This window comes from Hippoglossus hippoglossus, chromosome 1, assembly GCF_009819705.1.
Source record: "Hippoglossus hippoglossus isolate fHipHip1 chromosome 1, fHipHip1.pri, whole genome shotgun sequence".
Taxonomy (NCBI): domain Eukaryota; kingdom Metazoa; phylum Chordata; class Actinopteri; order Pleuronectiformes; family Pleuronectidae; genus Hippoglossus; species Hippoglossus hippoglossus.
The window spans coordinates 29699751-29720537 of record NC_047151.1 but is presented as its reverse complement, the minus strand read 5'-3'; the positions used below and the strand labels follow the sequence as shown (position 1 = coordinate 29720537).

Genomic DNA, 20787 nt, shown 5'->3' with positions numbered 1-20787 from the left:
ATCTAACTTCATAAAACCTTCAAACAATTAAAAACCAAACCGAGTCTAAAAGAACCTGAAATCACACATATCACTTCAAACTGTGATCATCACAACTCCACGTGTTGTTAAATATCATCACGTTATTACATCATATGAACTGCAGCTGATTTAAAGTATCATTTAGGAATATGTGAGTCGGTTCATGCGCCTTGTTTTTATCAGTGTTGTTGCACTGAGTGTTTATCACCAGCAGAGGGAGACACCGCTCAACAGTCTGACTCGTGACTGCAGAGCTCACTGCTCACCTGCAGAGGGCGTCCTCCCGCTGCCAGCCTACCCAACTGTCTCCTCCACAACAATTTAACTTTAATTTACTCATGTAGGAATTAATACTCTGTTAGTCACTGGTAAAATTATTTTTTGAAATATGACTCTAGTTCTGAAATTTTTCAATAATTAAAGGTGCCATATGTAAGTTTTCACTATTGCTACTAATACGTTAGTATTAGTCGCTGTTTACCAATCCATCTGAAACGTTGCCACCAAATGTTCGTGGCTGTTCAAATATGAAAAACGTACATTAAACAAGAGCGTCCCTCAGTCGAGCTCTCACCTCCAACAGGCGCCTTATGAAACCACATTTAAATTCTCTAGATCAAGATTTTTATTCATCAAGATTCAGGAATTATTCTCTGGGAAATCAGTGAAAATGTAAAAATAAACAATAAAAACATCCTATTTCACAACAGATCTGCACCAAAATGAGTTCATGGCCCGAAACCTTCAGCAAACATGTTATCAAACATGTTATCAAACATGTTATCAAACATGTTATCCTTCCGTTTGTAATAAACCTTTATTAAACTGCTTGGACAGAGTTCTTTAGAAAAGCGCTGGAGTTGGAAAAGTCTCAGAGACTTTTTAAGAACCGGACTTCTTGCCCCCTGCTGGTCATTCCAAAGAAAACAGGTTTTAGGCACTTCCGCATTAGCCATTTTTATAAAGTCATTGATCATCTTTACTGACTGTTCCCTCATCTTTACAGACTGTTCCCTCATCTTTACAGACTGTTCCCTCATCTTTACAGACTGTTCCCTCATCTTTACTGACTGTTCCCTCATCTTTACAGACTGTTCCCTCATCTTTACAGACTGTTCCCTCATGTGCGTGTGAGTGTTTTATTTGCGAGTGAACCTGTTTTAAAAAGCTGTTAAATCCTTCCCCATCGTCCGGAGAGGAGTTATCTGTTTGTTTTCCTGCTGAGCCACGTTCAGCTAAGAAGTTCTCTCACCTCTACGTCTTGTCGTTGTTCCCAAGATGTAAAAATCAATAAGAACACCAAGGTTCATGGATATTTACACACCAACGTTCAGAAATGACCACGTTCACCCGGAGCCAATTAAAACTTGTCTTCTGCAGAGTCATGTGACCCGGAAGTGAAATGTGATTTTTCACATCACAGACAGAAGTCAGATTTCAGTGGGTTAGAGGAAGGATGTTGATAACGCAGACCGAGGAGGGTTTCAGGGGGGGCCCAGGTACAAAGAGCTGCACAGCGCCCCCTGTTGCAACACTGCTGCTCCCCTCAGAGCAGAAATGTTTTGGCCCAGATCCCACACATGTCTCCTGAATAAGCTTCACTCCACTGGCTTCCTGTTACATTTAGAATTTAAAACTCTCCTCCTCACATACATTATTAAAATGGCAGCATCAAACCTTAAAGAGCTCATGGTACCGTATCACCACTAGAGCCCTGAGCTCCCAGAATTCAGGCTGTTGTTTGCCTTGGACCATTTATCACTTGGTCCACTTCAGGTTCACAGCCGGAGGTTCACTAGACCAAGAGACGACCGGACGTGGCCCACATCCGTTTGTTCAGGCTCCAGATTCTTCATCAAGTAAAATACAACGACATGTTTTTAATGAACTGACCCTTTAATTACAACAACCTCTGTGATGTCATCATGCATCAACTCACTGCAAGTGGCTCTTTACCTTCCTCTCTCTCCCCCTCCCAGTCTTTTCCAATCTCTCTCTCTCTCTCTCTAACATCCTCTCTTCCCCCCCCCCCCCCCCCCTCTCTCTCTCTCTGTCTCTCTCTCTCTCTCTAACATCCTCTCTCTCCCCCCCCCCCTCTCTCTCTGTCTCTCTCCCTTTCCATTGGTAGATGGCTGCAGAGGATGGTAAAGAGACTCTTGGAGAGGGAGGACGGGGAAGAGAGAGAGAGAGAGATAGAGAGAGAGGGGAGAGGGAGAGGGAGAGAGGGAGAGAGAGAGAGAGAGAGAGAGAGGGAGGGAGAGGGAGTGGGAGAGGGAGAGAGAGAGAGAGAGAGAGAGAGAGAGAGGGGGAGAGATAGAGAGAGAGCAGGGAGGAGGTGGGAGAGCTGCAGCTCGTGAGGCTGGCGCTGCATCAGAGATGTGAGTGGCGGGAAGCGGCTGTGTCTCGTGCCGCAGGAGGACAGGATGGCGGGAGGACGTCGGGGTCTCGTGGCTCCACAGAACACGTTCCTGGAGAACATCGTCCGCAGGTCCAACGGTAAGATCCGGTTCAGTCCGGTTCACACACCTGAATCTGTTGTGTCTGCGGTGGGGAAGGTGTCATGTTGGGTTCGGTGGTTTGAGCACCAGCTGGTGATGGGCTCCATCATTTTAGAGCCAAACATGACAGTTCATTACCCAGCAACACTTTATGATAAGCTAGTGATTGTGATTCGTTTTTTTTATTATTATTAAGCAGTTAATTTAACCAAATAACATTAACATCACATTCACTCAAAAATACTTGTGCCCCGGTCTCGGGTGTGACGGGTCTAACCTCCCACGGGGCACCAGTTGATGTTTAGGTGGAAACTGCAGCAGAAATAATCTGTTGATTCCTTCACACAAACATTTCATTGGCACTAGTTTCTTAGATGTGAATATTATCTAAGATGTCAATACTAATATTTTTAACTAAAAAACTTCTGATACTAATATTTCAGACCATATTAAAATAAATCGTAATCGGTCTTTTCCAGAGGAATATATGAAAACGTTCTTCTGTGAACGAGTATTATAGTCGTGTATATTTACAGGATCTACTGGCAGCAGGGTTTCCAATGTATGATTCATTTTATATTTCTCCTACTGTTACTTTGTGTTATAGTATTAACATCATACAGTAAAATACAGTTAATTGCTTTGTTGTTTTTATTTCACAGACAACAGGAAGCAGGGTTGTCAGTCATTTACAGTTTTATCTACATATATATAATATAACGTAATTTAGAGTTTACCACTGTTTTAATGTCATGTACTAAACCTGGTGTGATGCTGTCACTCATACGTCAGCTGATCTCAAATACGCTGCTCAAAAACTGAGGGACGCTGACATCACTCATCAGATCAGACGATTCCAGGAGAATATGAACAAAATGTCGTAATTAAACTAAAACCATCAACCCACTGAGGACTGGATGCAAAACCACCCTGAACATCCCAGTAACAAACTGAAGCCACAGGCTGATCCAACTGGTGGGAATTTCATCAAGTCATCATGTGACTCAGTGGGTGTGGCCTCCTCGTGCCTCCACGTTCTCCTGATAACGTCTGGACATGATGCTCCTGAGGAGCCGCGGGATGGAGTCCTGGGGGACTGCACCAGGAGGAACCCAGGGTCCAATGCACCAGGAGCACCAGGAGGAACCCAGGATCCAGTGCACCAGGAGCACCAGGAGAAACCCAGGGTCCAATGCACCAGGAGCACCAGGAGGAACCCAGGGTCCAATGCACCAGGAGCACCAGGAGGAACCCAGGATCCAGTGCACCAGGAGCACCAGGAGGAACCCAGGGTCCAATGCACCAGGAGCACCAGGAGGAACCCAGGATCCAGTGCACCAGGAGCACCAGGAGAAACCCAGGGTCCAATGCACCAGGAGCACCAGGAGGAACCCAGGATCCAGTGCACCAGGAGCACAAGGAGAAACCCAGGGTCCAGTGCACCAGGAGCACCAGGAGGAACCCAGGGTCCAGTGCACCAGGAGCACCAGGAGGAACCCAGGGTCCAGTGCACCAGGAGCACCAGGAGGAACCCACTGCACCAGGAGGAACCCAGGGTCCAGTGCACCAGGAGCACCAGGAGGAACCCAGGGTCCAGTGCACCAGGAGCACCAGGAGGAACCCAGGGTCCAGTGCACCAGGAGCACCAGGAGGAACCCACTGCACCAGGAGGAACCCAGGGTCCAGTGCACCAGGAGCACCAGGAGGAACCCAGGGTCCAGTGCACCAGGAGCACCAGGAGGAACCCAGGGTCCAGTGCACCAGGAGCACCATTTCACCTGTTGTTACTTTGATTTGCACCAAAGCAGAGACTGGTTCACAACCACTGGTTCTTCTAACGGACACTTTGATGGAGTTTAACTTTACACTGGGAACATTAAGGTTCTTTCATTTTTTTGATCAGTGTATAATTTGCTTCAGCAGAACAGAATCTGTAGTTTCCCTAAACTGACACCAGAAACACTGATGTCTCAATGAGAAAACACAGCGGCTGAATAGAAGTGAAGTCAGCAGACAGACGAACCCTCGGGGGGGGGGGGGGGGGGGGTCCTCAGCTTCTCCACATTACTCAGACCAACCCGTTTGGTTCAGTTTCTGTTTCTGCTCCTTTAACCACTTTTCTTTCCACCTTTTCAGTTTGGACATTATCACATAGACAGACAGGTACAGACCAGTGTTCCCACACATGTTGTGTCTGTGTGTCGAGTCCTCGCTGTGGTTTGTGTTGTGCTGAATGGTTTTGACCTTTGACCAGTTTCTCAGCGTTTCCTGGTTTCACATCATGGACTTTTCTAATTCATTTGATTCAATTCACATTGACAGCAGTTAATAATGGAGTTGATATGAAGTTTGCACTCGACCTCGCTCACGTTCACCTTTAAACTCTGTTGTTTGGCCTAATGACTAAAAAATCAAAAAAAGAAAACACATTTTATGTGGTGATCAAAATATTTCAAAAAGTCTTTCAGAAAAAACTGAACATAATCTCAAAATAATCCAAAGCGACGTAATTGAACAGAGTGAAATCTACTTTATTAGTCTTGGTTATAACGAAGCATAAAAACTTCATATTGATGATGGTCCTTTACATTAACCTAGTTTAACTTGACCCTAATCTTGACCTTATAACGACCTTGCTCTAATCTAAACCTAAACCTTAATTAATCCCGAACCTAAACTGACTTTAACCTTAACCTTAACTCTGAGGTATAGGTCCCCACAACATGGGTAATACCTGCACCCCACACACACTCTGAGAATAGAACAGTTGGGTGAACAATGAAAGAACCTGAAGTCAGTTGCACCTCCTGCCCTGATGGTGGCGCTGGAGTGAAGGTCACAGAATGATCAGAATCATCCTGATCAATGGGAGGATTTATTATCTTTGTGAAGCCATTTTGAATAAATAACAAGCAGAATACCAACATTTAATAAAACAACATAAACAAATACGGTCTTTTTGTTTATTTAACAATTCAAATATAAAATATTATTTCTGTTATTAGACCCACAATTATTATGTCCTCGTTTAATATTACACATCTGCTTACAACTTATAAATGGAAACAGGGACTTGTCAGTATTTCACTTTTACTGTAAATATAAAATTATCTTGTTACAGAATTCTGTCAGAATAAATAATAATAAATAAATAAATAAATAAAAGATGGATTGAAATACGTCATGAAATTTCAAGTGAAACTGATTTAGTACATTTGTTTTGACTTTCTCAAACATTGACTTCATTTTGTCGTGACTTTGTTGTGCGTGTGTGTTTCAGACCTCCATCCTGAGTTGTGTGACTTCACGTTGTGTATTTTGCATCGGAGCAGTCCTGTTGTGCAGGTTTCTGATTTGTGTTCAGGACGTGTCGAAGCCTGCACAGCTGCACGTTACCTTCCTCTCGCCTGGAGTCAGACTTGAGTTTGAAGAATGAATGTAGCTGTGAAATATTCAGGAAGTGGAACCTGAATGTGGAAGCACCAGGTCACGTGATGCAGTCGAAGAGTAAACCGCTGCTGCACAGGAAACACTTTGTTAACTGGTTTCTCACGTTCATCCCAGTCTCTGGTTCTGGTTCTGTGGAGCGTCCCGACGCAAACCGAAGCTGTTAATCGCTCATTGGGCTCATTTCATTGACGCCATTTTGACAAAAAAAGAAACCGAATCTGAGTCACGTTGTTCTCCGGAAATCTTTGATTCTTTGCCCTCATATTTATTCCCAACTTAAAATTTGTGTCATATATTCATTTATCAAATTTGCAGAATTCATACTAAAGTCAAATTTAATACAGAAAAACGAGTAAAGTAACAGTACGAGGTTAATTAATGATGTACACACACACATGTACACACGCCACCACCTGGTTGAACATGTAAGTTTAATGATCTGATCACAGAGCAAGTCAGGTTAAGTTTGACGGCCTGCTCCGACACACACACACACACACACACACACACACACACACACACACACACACACACACACACACACACACACACACACACACTGCTGTAAACTGTTGGTATCCATGTGTCACTGCTGCTGGGCTGTGATTGGCTGTTAGCTGTTTGTTCTGTTGTGTCCAGACTGAATATTAATAAGAAAAACAACATGTGCTCATTATATGAAAGTCTCATGTCTTTATATGTCTTTATATGTCCTGGTCACATCTCTACTGCAGAGACGCTGCGGCCTGACGGGCAGAATGAAGTCATGGCTGCAGGATTATGGTGCAAGTGACCATTAAAACTATTTGTTTTGTTTTAAGGATAGAAGCCGTAATATCTTAGAGACTAAAGCGGTAATACTTTGAGAATAAGGTCCTAATATTACAATAAGGAAATTCTTGGATATAAAACTCAGCCAGAAGAAAATGAGCTTCAGAAGTTCAGTAATATTTAAGATTCTGGTTTCCTTCCTCTCCTATGATGATAAATGTAACATTTTATTTTATAAACCAAATGTTAAATTGCAAATAAAAATGCCGCAGTAAGCGCAGCCCTGACCGACGTGCAGCCGTGTCACGTGTGCTGTTAAACACGTGTGTCATGTGATCCGTGGAGACGGATTCTCACCAGCTGTGTTTGTGCTCAGATACGAACTTCGTGCTGGGGAACGCTCAGATCGTCGACTGGCCGATCGTCTACAGCAACGACGGCTTCTGCAAACTGTCCGGTTACCACCGAGCAGAGGTCATGCAGAAGAGCAGCACCTGCAGGTACGAGCACAGCATTGTGTGTGTGTCTGTGTGTGTGTGTGTGTGTGTCTGTGTGTGTGTGTCTGTGTGTGTGTGTGTGTGTGTGTGTGTGTGTGTGTGTGTGTGTGTGCACTCTCTAAGCACAACATGTGTGGTTTCTGCTGCAGCTTCATGTATGGAGAGCTGACGGACAAAGAAATGAGTGAGAAAGTCCGTTTGACCTTTGAGAACTATGAGATGAACTCTTTTGAGATTCTGATGTACAAGAAGAACCGTGAGTACTTCACGTTTTGTTTGAAATTCTGTTCTTGTTCATACTTTGTTCTGTGTGTCGTGAACTCGAGCGACGTTCTCATCCGACTTGTATTCCCCCAAACGTGAGAGACCGGAGGCCCTCAGGCCCTCGTGCCCCAGTTCATGTTCTAAACTGGGACTGAGAATCAGATCTCTGGATAGAGGCCGACAGAGGAGAGAACTGACGACTCATCGTTCAGCTTCATTAATCAGCAGTTTCATTTAGTTTCATGTTATATTGATTCAGCTCTTTGTGTGATTGGAGTGCAAAGGATTGTGGGACGTCAGACTGATTCTTTTCCCTCGGTGCTGCAGGGATGCCCGTTTGGTTTTTTGTGAAGATTGCTCCAATCAGGAACGAGCAGGACAAAGTCGTCCTGTTTCTCTGCACCTTCAGTGACATCACCGCCTTCAAGCAACCGATCGAGGATGACTCCTCAAAAGGTGGGTGTGGCTCCGATGATTGAGGAACTCTGAAACGCAGGTTAGCTCCTACGTTAGCGCTCAGGTACGAAACTGGAGGACGGAGTAGAAATCTGTGCGAATTATATTAATAACCTTTATAAAGCACGCTTCATACGACGCTGCAGCTCGAAGTGATTCACTAAACAGGATTAAAAAGAAAAGTAGGTCAGTGACTGAAATACACAAGTAAATACCAATGAAACCAAGAGGAAAAAACGACTTCTTCCTTTTCAAGCACTGATTTCTCATTTATATATTTAGTGTTAAACCAGAACATCATCTGCCAGTAGAGCTCACACCTCCACCAACAGTCTCCTCACACCTCCACAGTTAAATTCAGATCACACACACTCATGAATATCAAGACCCGTGAAGTGTTTTCTGAGAAATCGTTGGCGGTGTTGTGTTGTCGGCAGGTTGGGGTAAGTTTGCCCGTCTGACTCGAGCGCTGACCAGCAGTCGAGGAGTTCTCCAGCAGCTCGCCCCGGCCGTGCAGAAAGGAGAGAACGTCCACAAACACTCACGGCTGGCGGAGGTAAGATCGTCTCCCACGACAACGCTCACCTGCAGGAAACCTTCTGCTGCAGGAGACGACGTCTTTTCTGTTCACATTAAAACCTACCATGGTCGAGAAAAAGACTCACAACAGACACACAACCACAACAGATTGATGTCTGATGTGTGGCAGAGCGCGGACGACCTGATGGAAACACCTCCTGCTGTTTACTGATGCTCTCAGCTCTCACTGCTCCAGGTTCATCGCTGGGCCACAGGAGCTCAGAAACATTTGATCTATTATGACAAGCTCAGAACTATTGAATATTAATACATCTTACAAAATGATATATTTTAATATAGTATTTAAAAGAGGAGGAACTGGAGTCAGAGGGAAATGGTAGATTATTTGTTTCCTTCTGCTTTGTGTTAAATATCCTGGTTTCCTTAAGTTTAGTTTAGTTTACGGTTTAAAATAAATGAATAGAAAAAGAATCACAAATAGATGCGTTATCTCAAGAGAAATTAACAAAATGTTAAAGAGAAAAGAAACTGTGGATCTCACAGCTTCTGTTTTAGCCAACTGGAGCTTGCTCTTTAACGTTCGGTACAAGTGCAGATTATTCACCTGTTGTCGTCAGGACGCTGCTTCAGGTCACTGACACGTTTCTCAGCTGTAATTAACTGTGACTAATCTGTCCATTAACTGCAGAGAGATAATCAGTGAACTGTTTGTTATCGGATGATCGACACAACGACTCAGAGGAAAACATTTAATTTCACGACCTCTGTGAAAAGAAATCACATTATTCACTTTTCATTTAATAAGATCTCATGAAATTCATTTTAATAAAATGAATGTTCTTTGTGTTCATGAGTTTTCCGTTGATTTTTATTTTAATTATGATAATAAATGTTAACATAATATCAAATGATAAAATCATAGAAACAGAGAAGACAAATGTTCCCCTCAGGATGAATTGTAATAACTTTAGTTTCCTCTAGCGCCATCATCAGGTCAAGATTTGGTTTATGACAGTTACCTTATTACTACTAACTAGCTTGTTTACTACTAACTAGCTTGTTTACTACTAACTAGCTTGTTTACTACTAACTAGCTTGTTTACTACTAACTAGCTGGTTGAGCCCATCAACAGTAAATGAAGATGTCATCTCTTCACTGGAGGTTACAAGTGATGTCATGTATCGTCACCTGGTTACGTTTTGAAATAAGGGAGCAGACGTGAAAAGATAACGGAGATTAAGGTTCTGTGAAGGATACGGACAGGAAATGATGAAAGATTTATGTATTCAAACATTATGAAGCATGAAATGGAGGCTGAATAATGATGTGAATAATTCAAACAACGTTAAACCTGCTAATCTTCATTTGCTCCTTTGCTCAGACGCCTGACACAACAGCGTGTTTAGTTTGATAGATTCACAGACGTTTGCACCTCAGCCAAGTGTAAACGCTTTAAAAGAACCAGAGTCGTCCGATCATCATATGAAACATATATAAACATAATGGATTTAAGCTCACGTGTTGTTTTAGAAAACACCGACGACCTGTGTTGTAGTTTAACTTGTTGAATAATTCAGATTTCAGCCTGAAACAGATTTAGGTGAAAATGTAACTTGTTTATTTATGTACGAGGACAGAGAAGCGTCTCATCTCCGTGACCCTGGTGCTCGCCGTGTTCCCTCTCAGGTTCTCCAGCTGGGGTCGGACATCTTGCCTCAGTACAAACAGGAAACGCCGAAGACGCCGCCACATATCATCCTGCACTACTGCCTCTTCAAGACCACGTGGGACTGGGTCATCCTCATCCTCACCTTCTACACGGCCATCATGGTGCCCTACAACGTCTCCTTCAAGACCAAGCAGAACAACGTCACCTGGCTGGTGGTGGACAGCATCGTGGACGTCATCTTCCTCGTCGACATCGTCCTCAACTTCCACACCACCTTCGTCGGCCCGGCCGGAGAAGTCATCTCCGACCCCAAGCTAATCCGCATGAACTACGTCAAAACCTGGTTCGTCATCGACCTGCTGTCCTGTTTGCCTTATGACGTCATCAACGCCTTCGAAAACGTGGATGAGGTCAGTGGCACAGAACAACAGCTCACTTCACATACATGACGGAGTCAGGTACAGTAGCCTGGAGGGGCCAATGTGCTCCTTCAGTGTTCATCAGTTCTACTCCGTTGTAAACAGATATTGTTGTTCACCATCTGAAGAATTATTCTACGAGGAGACTGGACAAACAAGAAAACTAGAAGAAATGTCTCAGTGAACTTTAACTGCTGCGGCGTCAGACTCTGAAACTCACTTATTACTTCCTTCCGTCAATTTCTCAGCTTGCAAATAGAAAAACATGTAGGAGCAATTGTTTTGAGAGAGAGAGAGAGAGAGAGAGAGAGAGAGAGAGAGAGAGAGAGAGAGAGAGAGAGAGAGAGAGAGAGAGAGAGAGAGAGAGAGAGAGAGACAGAGAGAGAGAGAGAGAGAGAGGGAGAGAGAGAGAGAGAGAGAGAGAGAGAGAGAGCGAGAGAGAGAGAGAGAGAGAGAGAGAGAGAGACAGAGAGAGAGAGAGAGAGCGAGAGAGAGAGAGAGAGAGAGAGAGAGAGGGAGAGAGAGAGAGAGAGAGAGAGAGAGAGAGAGCGAGAGAGAGAGAGAGAGAGAGAGAGAGAGAGAGAGAGAGCGAGAGAGAGAGAGAGAGAGAGAGAGAGAGAGAGAGAGAGAGCGAGAGAGAGAGAGAGAGAGAGAGAGAGAGAGAGAGAGAGAGAGAGAGAGAGAGAGGGAGAGAGAGAGAGAGAGAGACAGAGAGAGAGAGAGAGCGAGAGAGAGAGAGAGAGGGAGAGAGAGAGAGAGAGACAGAGAGAGAGAGAGAGAGAGAGCAGCAGCTGAAAACATTTTGTCAAAGAAGAGACGATGAAGTGGACGAGAGACGTTCAGAGCTCGACCAGCTTTTCAATCAAAGAAAGCCTTTACAAAATAAAAGCATCAAGAAAGGTTTCCACTCTCTGACAGAGAGCGACTTTTATTTGAAGTGGCATCACGACACGGTTTCTTCGCTCAGTTAGAAACAGAGTGAGACGTGTTTCCAGTAGATCCAGTTATAGTTCAGACGATGCTCCTTGTCTTCTTCATGCAGCATCTCTTCCTGGTCCTCCACAGGGAATCAGCAGTCTCTTCAGCTCGCTCAAAGTCGTCCGTCTGCTGCGTTTGGGTCGGGTCGCCAGGAAGCTGGACCACTACATCGAGTACGGCGCCGCTGTTCTAGTTTTGCTGGTGTGCGTGTTCGGGCTGGCGGCCCATTGGCTGGCCTGTATCTGGTACAGCATCGGAGACTACGAGGTCATCGACGAGGACGCCAACACGGTGAGAATGGACAGCTGGCTGTACCTGCTGGGAGAGACAGTCGGGACGCCCTACAGATTCAATGCCTCGGGATCGGGCCGCTGGGAGGGCGGGCCCAGCAAAGACTCGGTCTACATCACCTCGCTGTACTTCACCATGACCAGCCTGACCAGCATCGGCTTCGGAAACATCGCGCCAAACACGGACGGAGAGAAGATCTTCGCCGTGGCCATGATGATGATCGGATGTAAGTTGCTCTCATTTCTCGTTATTGATCCGACAGATGTTCAAAACATCTGTTAAAAGAACGATCAGTATGTTATCGGATGTTTAAAGCTCATTTCACGTACTGATGACAAACTGTTAATCGGATTTCCCTCTCCACGTGACTCACGACGTCCGAGGCTTCGTACGTCAGTGAAACGTCAGTAAAGACGTGTACGTTTCTTACAACACTAATGACCAGTGGTTAGCAGGAGGTCAAATGAACGCAGTGCTCGTACATGTGCTGTTTTTATCGTACATATTGAAACTGGAATGAACGATCGTATGTGTCCTTTGTGTTATCGGTTGCTATTTATCGCCCGTTTTCACTGCAGCTACATTCAGATCTTTTTTGGCACAACCAGGAAGAAGCTTCACAAGGTTTTTATCAGCGACTCAAATTCAGTCGCTGTCGTGAGCAAATGAAATCTGGATCATTTCACATGTTGAGAACAGGAGGGAAACAGGAAGTGGTAATTCAAACCTGGAGTGTGAACAGCCAGGCTACATCCATACGAATAGGTTTTAAAACTAAACCATCTCCGTCCACACCAGCACTTTGACTCTGTATCAGTTTTATTTCCTGTCAGACACGTCTGTGGAAGAGTTGATGTGTTTCTCAATGAAAACGAAGTCGTGTGGACGTAGCATCAATCAGCATATTAAAGAGTTAGCATAATAGAGAAGTGACAGAGTGAAGTTTAACGTCTGCTTTAGCTCAGACCTTAGCGTTGACGCGGTGAAATTGTCGGGGTCAGGGCGAGTTCAGGGTCGTGGTTCGACTCGGCTCACAGAACGGACGTCTTCTGCCAAAAGTAGCAGAAAGTTTCGTTGTGACTTGCATTGTTGAAAAAAAGCTGCTAAGGGGTTTGAAAATCTGTAAATCTGGCGACAAACAATAATCACATGAAAAAAGAAAATGTGTAAATTTGAAAATAGGAAAAACTAGACATCGCCAAGAATCAGTTAATGAGTTAAATGCCACAAATTAATTTTCTGAGTCAATGGCCTCCAGACGACAGAAACTTTTTCCTCACTTCGTTCTCTGAGTCAGAAAGAGTGAAGGAGAGAACATTAAATATTTGATCTGTGATTTAAAAGTCTCAGTATATAGTATAATATAATATAATATAATATAATATAATATAATATAATATAATATAATATAATAGGCAGTTCCTTGCCCCACAACAAGGTACAGACATCCTCTACACATGTCATTTATTCAAACAAACCAACATGAGGTCTAATATTAATTTATGTTTCACATTGATTCAAAAAATGTTACGACCACAAAACTCCCCCTCACTGCTCTGTCTCGGAACACATGAAATGATAAAACATCAGACTCGGTGTGTGAGGTTTCTGTGGATGACGGATTTTAAAATATGCACTTGAACAATATGGAACAATATGAATTTACATCAGGACACTAAATGAAACCCTCAAACACTGACTCACCTGTTGGTGCTGCTTGTGTCGACTGGTGTGAAGCATCGACTTTAACCTTTGACCTTAACTGTGACGTCTCACCTGGAGACTCTGCTCATGTCTCATCACAAACCTGGAGGAGACGACTCACAGACGAGCAGCTTGAGTGGTTGGGGGGGGGGGGGGGGGGGGGGGGGGGGGGGGGGGGGGGGGGCAGAGAAAATGGGGAAGAGAGGAGGCGGGTGGCAAAGAGGGAGTAGAAAAGAGAGAGAGATGGGGGGGGATCAGGAACAACACTCTGTACGACTGATTGTTGTAATGAAAATAATTACAAGTCGCATGTTAGAAATGCTTTCCTGTAAAAAAGAGTCAGTACTTCTTTATAGAGTCGTCTGCTCGGATCCAGACTGACGGAGGGACGGCGTCTCCGTGAGCAGGGGCGTGACGAGGCGTGACGAGGCGTGACGAGGCGTGACGAGGCGTGACGAGGCGTGACGAGGCGTGACGAGGCGTGACGAGGCGTGACACGCTGAGGCCCGCTGATGGAGTTCCTCTCTGAAATATTAACAGTACTGTCAGATGAGCTGGACTCGTGTCCTCCTGCTGCAGTCGTCTCTCGTCTCTCACGCAGCTGCTCAGCAGGACGTCTGCATCCTGCCTGACGGCTGCAGGCGACGGCTCAGTAATATTTGATACCACAGACAATATGTGACTCCAGCAGCTGCTGCAGCTGTGAGAGTAGAAACTGTTCACAGCATTTGTTAAAGACAAACACAGGATGATAAAGATCCTCATGAATCTGCATCGACTTTAAATTGAACACATTTTCTGTTATGACGTAGCCTTCACTGATTCGCCAGGCTCCTGTCACATGACCTCCTTCAGGAAGAGAACAACCAGCACCAGCCTCAGCTCCCAGAGTAGAACCACATGGAGAATCAATGACTAGTGTTACCATAGCAACAGTGATGAGTTTTAAAACCTAAAGGTAATAGAGTGGGTATTTTAAAAAAACACAAACCAAGGAACCAGGAATCCTGAACTGATCCAGTTGAAGAATCAGAGCTGATTCAATGGAACAGAAACTCATCATTTGTTTTTATTTGAGGATCTAACTGAAAACTAAAGCTTTCAAATCCACGTAAAGTAGGAAAGTAAAGTATTTTCTCGTTGTAGTTGTGAAAGTAAAAGTACGTCCTTGTAGCTGTGGGTCGGTGAGCAGGTGGACAGACTGCTGTGGAGGTTTTCCAGAGCCGAGCAGACGTCTGCTGGTAAAAGCTTTTCTTCACTGAGCCGAGGGACAAAGAGCTTTAATGTTGACGATCTGTCTCCTTCGTCGGAAGCTGCCGTCGTCTGGTGTCACTCTGGTGTCACTCCAGGTTCTACGATCCGTTTGTCTGCATCACATCCCCCCTCTCAGACTGCACCTCCGACACCACAACATTACTTTTACCTTCTGATCTTCTGTTCATGTTCTGACTGGATTTATTACCAACACTGTTCAGACCCTTTGATCTTCAGGTTCCTGCTTTTCATTTGGTTTATCACCATGAACTGAAAAATAAAGATGGACGACACGATAACAGCGAAGTGTCATCAAAACCAAAGGAGACGTGAAATAAATGTTTGTAAAGATGTTTCTGTCGTTTCAGGTCGTTCTTCTGTCTCTGATGTTCAAGTGTTTCTGATCAGTTCGTTATCTGAGACGTCGTGATTGACAGCTCACGTCCGTCACGTGACAGAAACCTCATCAACTCGATCACTCATTGACATTTTCCAGACATTTTATAGGAAAAGTTCCAGAAAATGTCCAGAGCAACTGACTCAGATATTTGTGTTCTCACATACAGAACGTCCAGAACACGTCAGGAACACGTCAGGAACATGTCAGGAACACGTCAGGAACACGTCAGGAACATGTCAGGAACACGTCAGGAACACGTCAGGAACACGTCAGGAACACGTCAGGAACACGTCAGGAACACGTCAGTGGTTCAGCTCCTGTCTGAAAGCAGCTTTAGATGAGATAGCTGAGTGTTGTCTTTTCGCTCCTCCTCCTCCTCGTGTCAGCTTCCTGTCCCACAGCGTCTATGAGTAGATGGTTGGGTGATGGAAAGTTGTGTCTTTGACGCCAAGCAGCGTCCAGGACGGGATCTGAGAGGAAGAACAGAACATCGTTTATCCCTCAGACTGGACCAGGAGATTTATTGTGTGACCTGACGTCCCACAGAGAATAAACCACCGACATAAACATTTTCCGTACTTTACTTTAAAGGTGAAATATGTAAATTAGTTTGTATTGCTCCAGAGCAAAGACCAAAGCATTCAGCACCAAGCTTAAATAAATAATAAATGATCTCCATGGATTCTCTAGTTCCACCTGATACCGGATCAATCCCCTGATCAGCTCCTGACTCTCTGAAATTCAAGCAGCTGAAGTAACAGAGACACTTTAATGGCTGAAGTGGCGTCGGTGCTTCTGTCCACTCTTTAACTCTGTGTCCTGACGAGAAGTCGGACGAGACTCGTATCTGAGGAACTGAGTCGGTCGTCCGTCAGCAGGTTTATAAACTAAACCTGTTTCACATGACATGGAAATGACGCTGCGGTCAGACAACGTGTCCTTTGCTGCGATCGTCCAATGTTTCAAAATAGGATTTTCGTTCCCTGACATGTTGAGTGCACCATCCTTAAAATGTCCCTCCCTGGACCATCAGAAGTCTAATATTCATAAATATGACATGTTGACATCATTTCAAATGAAATATCCATCATGTGGAATAAAGTCCACTTGTACAGGAGCCTCGGAGGGACAAACTGTAACTGGGTTAGGATTAAACCAGGATCTATTTTATCAGAGAATACGTCGCCAAAATTTTGAATAATAATCTTTTCATGAAAATAATATGAGAGAATATATTAAACAGTTTATATAAACTAATAATCTATACAAACGTTTCAGATGCTCCAGAGGGCAAATTGAAAATGGAAAATAGAATAGCAGTAATTAGTCCAATAAAATAAAAATAACAACGTTGACTCCTGCTTCTCAGCGGTGAAGCTCTGGTCCTGGTTCTGGTTCTGGACCCGTCCTCTTGTCTCGGCTCCACTGCTGCGCTGACACTGGACTTTGACCTTTCTGAAGGTCACGGTGACTTACTGTCAGATCCACGGCTCCTCCCCCCTGGCCTGACTCAGCACCCTGGGTCTGCTGACGGGTCGGGGGGGCTGAGTCCGAGCCGGGGGGGCTGAGTCTGAGCCGGGGGGGGCTGAGTCCGAGCCGGGGGGGCTGAGTCCGAGCCGAGCCGAGCCTCGAGGTGACACCAACTGTCCGTCTGCCCACGATCACAGGCGCAGGAAGGGTTTTGCTGAAGAATCTTAAAGTGAGAGACAGAAGAGCTTCACACAAACAATCCAACCGTCTGACGACTTCACCTCCACGTTTGTTTTTATTCTGAAGTCACATCTGATGTGTGCGTTCACACGATTAAAAGATTAAAAACCGGTTTTCTCTGACTCACACGTTTTTAAATCAGTGAAGATTTGAAAATCCTCTCGTGCTGCGTTCATGTGAAACCGGATCTCGTAAATGTTTTCATCACGTCGTGTCTAAACTTGTGCTGTCGTATAAAAAATAGTTTTCCTTCCTTTCTGCAGCGCTGCTGTACGCCACCATCTTCGGTAACGTCACCACCATCTTCCAGCAGATGTACGCCAACACAAACCGCTACCATGAGATGCTCAACAGTGTGAGAGACTTCCTCAAACTCTACCAAGTCCCCAAAGGTCTGAGCGAGCGAGTGATGGATTACATTGTGTCCACCTGGTCCATGTCCAGAGGCATCGACACCGACAAGGTAACGCCTCAGTCCCGCCTCATGACAGTGGCACAGAGGATTCAGACGTGCGACGCTCTACATTCATTCTCTGCGTTCTCTTTGGCTCCTGGTCTGACTCTGTCTAACCCCAGTTTGACTCGACTGTGTCCACAGGTCCTGCAGATCTGTCCCAAGGACATGCGAGCGGACATCTGCGTCCACCTCAACAGGAAGGTGTTTAAGGAACACCCGGGGTTTCGGCTGGCGAGCGACGGCTGCCTGCGAGCCCTCGCCATGGAGTTCCAGACCGTCCACAGCGCGCCGGGCGACCTCATCTTCCACGCCGGAGAGAGCGTGGACAGCCTCTGTTTCGTGGTGTCGGGGTCACTGGAGGTCATCCAGGATGACGAGGTGGTGGCCATTTTGGGTGAGTAACAGTTTGAGTGAGACCTTAAGACAGTAAATAAAGATGGACGACATGACACCTCATAAAAGTAAAGACAAAACATCTGGCTCGCCCCTGGTGGCTGGCTGCAGTATAGGTCATAAACCCCTCCTCCTCCAGGTTAGCACATTTGACATGAACCAAACAAAAAAAGTGTACGTTCAAAAAACGTTTCTCAAAGAAGGTTTCTCTCTCAAAGAAGAAGAAGAAGAAGAAGAAGAAGAAGAAGAAGATGGTGGCAAACCTCATTGGGATGTTTTGGCTTCAGATTTGTCAAATACGAATTGGAGACGTGTCTTTATTTATAGTTTATGATGAGATCAACAGTGTTTTCTAATGATTTATTGACGTTCCAGCTGTTTCAATATTTTAATATTTTAAAGACTTCATAATAGGTCTTCAAGCAGTATGGAGTTAGCTTGCTTGTTAGCGAAACAGATATAAGTAGATTCAAAAGAAGATTTAACTTCGGTGTTGACGAGTTTGTCTTTTCTACAACGAAGGTGATTTCCTGGGAGAAAGTCCAGCTCAGTTCTGCAGAATCCATCAACACTTAGAAAAGCTCCGTCAGCAGGATCACACCCGAAATGTCAGCGTGGATGAAAACACGCCTGAGCTCCCTGAACGCTGCAGAGTCACCTGGCGCTCAAACAAACAGGAAACACGAAAAGACACTTCCAAAACTTCAACAACGTGTTTGCTATTTCCATCTGTGAGCGTAGGAGTCGCGCGGCAGGGTTCTCATTAGCTCAACATAATGTTTGTGCGTGGAGGGAAACACGGCGCCTGGTTTCTGTTCTGATGGAGGAGAGCGAGCGTCAGAAACAACCAGCGTGAGAGACGATGCAGGAAGCTGTGGAGGCGGCTGAACCGTCAGCTGTCAGCCCGTGTGTTCACCGACGCTCTCGGCTCTTTAACAGCCTCCTCATCTTCAGTCCACAGGCGCCCACGCACACGCCGCTTCCTCAACTCTCAACAGCCATTGGATGTTTTATTAGATTTCATTCAGAGATTCATGTTCCCCAGAGGATGAAACCTCCTAAAGTTCCTGTGGTAATAACAGTATCACAACACTGATCACACAAGTACGAGCTTTAGCGACGGACACAAGCTGCAGTTACAAAGTGAAACCACACAAATATCAAAAAAGGAACAAAATAAAATAGTATTTTCAAGTATTTTAGCCAATGTCGAGAGGATTTTATTTTACTCTGCATGATGTTTAGTAAAAGAGATTAAAACTGCTACATACAGATAAATAATACATAAGTTATAAGTTGGTAATAAAGGAATTATTAATAAAGTAAAATTACAATAAAAAGTTATGTCCATGTCCCATCTGCTAACATGGAGGAGGTGGGGCTTATGATTTCTACTGCAGCAACTGGAGGGGATCAAGATATTTTGGCTTCGTCGTCCATTTTGATTTACAGTCGATCATTGTATTAAATTATATTTTGACACTAAAAGTAACTGTAAAATAAGAGTAATTATCTGCAGTAACTTTACAGGACACATACTACATGTTTATATATAATATCTTTAATCTTTTGATGTATTTTAAACACATTTCAAGCTCAAATAAAAAATGCAGTCAGTCAGAACTTTTAGGCGTCACAATTCAGTTTGTTGACGCTGCTGTAACTGTGCAGTACGACTCCTGGCAGACAGGGCGGCGCTGCAGTGAGACTGTAAATTTCCTTTAGGTTTGAGCTTCGGCCCGGAGATAAATACACGACCTGTCCAGAGTTTAGCCTCTCGCCCCAGTGCCTGCTGGGATTGAGTCCAGCGCCTCCTGGAGATAATGGAGGAACTGTCACTCAGTTCTTCATCTTCGTCTCCGAGACGCTCCTCGTCAAACGGTTTCTGTCCTTTCCTGCTTTTCACTTCCATGTTTCACCAGAATCCACTTCGGTTCCTCTCTGGATAAATATTTAGATTTTCACTTCACCCCCGAGGTTTCACCCTGGAGACTATTTAAAGTCACTTCCTCTTTTCACAATAAGACAGATGCTGCGTCTGCACGTCCCTCACTCTGATAAATGTCTGTTTTCACTGCAGCACTTTTCTCCTTCATTAACGACAGCGTTCGTCACTTTCTTGCTGTGATGTCGTGTCGTTCTTCTTCCTTCACCGGAGGCGACAGCGTTTATTTAATGGGAGAAGCGGAGACGTGCTCGATGAATCTCACATCAGCTTCAGGCTCGTTCTTCTCCTTCATCCGCAGAAACAGAAACTGTTCACACGTTCGACTTTGAAATGATCTTTGTATTTGAACAGTCCTAAGGTATGTTCACTGGTGATATGCAATTATTATGAAATGTGTAGACAGACTTTTTGATTTAAAAATGAAGACAAAGTAGAGACGCCTGCACCACTGTCGACTCAGTCATCAGCAGAAAATGGTGGCGTTCGTATCTGAGCTGTTTTAGATACATTTTTGTTCAAGGGGAGGAAAAGAAGACACGTTGTCCAGAGTCAGGCCCAACAAGTTCAACAGTAATGAGCTAAAGACTTGACTTAGACCTGTCTGTCCCTCTGCAGGTAAAGGGGACGTGTTCGGGGACGTCTTCTGGAAGGAGATGACGTTGGCTCAGTCGTGTGCCAACGTGCGAGCGTTGACCTACTGCGACCTTCACATCATCAAACGAGACGCGCTGCAGAAAGTCCTGGAGTTTTACGCTAACTTCGCAAACCACTTCGCCCGAAACCTGGTTCTCACGTACAACCTGAGGAAGAGGGTGAGTCGCCGCTCGTTGTCCTGACTCGGGGTCACGTGCACAACTCAGTGGGATCGAGTTCCCTCAATCGAATTCAGATGAGAAATTACTGTTGAATAAATATAAATGATAAGTGAGAAAAATCAGATAAATGAGAATTACTTTTAAAATCAAGTGTGAAAAATCACCAGAAGTGAAATGAGAGCGAAGGAACAAAACAACATGCGCACAACTGTGTGTGTGTGTGTGTGTGTGTGTGTGTGTGTGTGTGTGTG

At 44.7% G+C, this 20787-nt stretch overlaps 1 protein-coding gene across 2 annotated transcripts in view; it reads left to right on the top strand.

Moving 5' to 3' along the window:
* Positions 1-2290: 2290 nt before the first annotated feature.
* kcnh1b (potassium voltage-gated channel, subfamily H (eag-related), member 1b) overlaps positions 2291-20787 on the top strand; it is a 27138-nt gene continuing 8641 nt past the window's right edge. Inside the window, exons 1-11 of one of the 2 annotated variants that reach the window (XM_034588907.1) lie at positions 2291-2517; positions 4656-4682; positions 7117-7240; positions 7387-7493; positions 7829-7957; positions 8395-8513; positions 10185-10577; positions 11652-12081; positions 17187-17386; positions 17522-17774; positions 20337-20533. In XM_034588907.1, the coding sequence (XP_034444798.1) occupies positions 2445-2517; positions 4656-4682; positions 7117-7240; positions 7387-7493; positions 7829-7957; positions 8395-8513; positions 10185-10577; positions 11652-12081; positions 17187-17386; positions 17522-17774; positions 20337-20533 (2052 nt within the window). In that variant the 5' untranslated portion in view covers positions 2291-2444. The remainder of the gene's footprint in view (positions 2518-4655; positions 4683-7116; positions 7241-7386; positions 7494-7828; positions 7958-8394; positions 8514-10184; positions 10578-11651; positions 12082-17186; positions 17387-17521; positions 17775-20336; positions 20534-20787) is intronic. The other variant, XM_034588917.1, reaches the window with a different exon arrangement.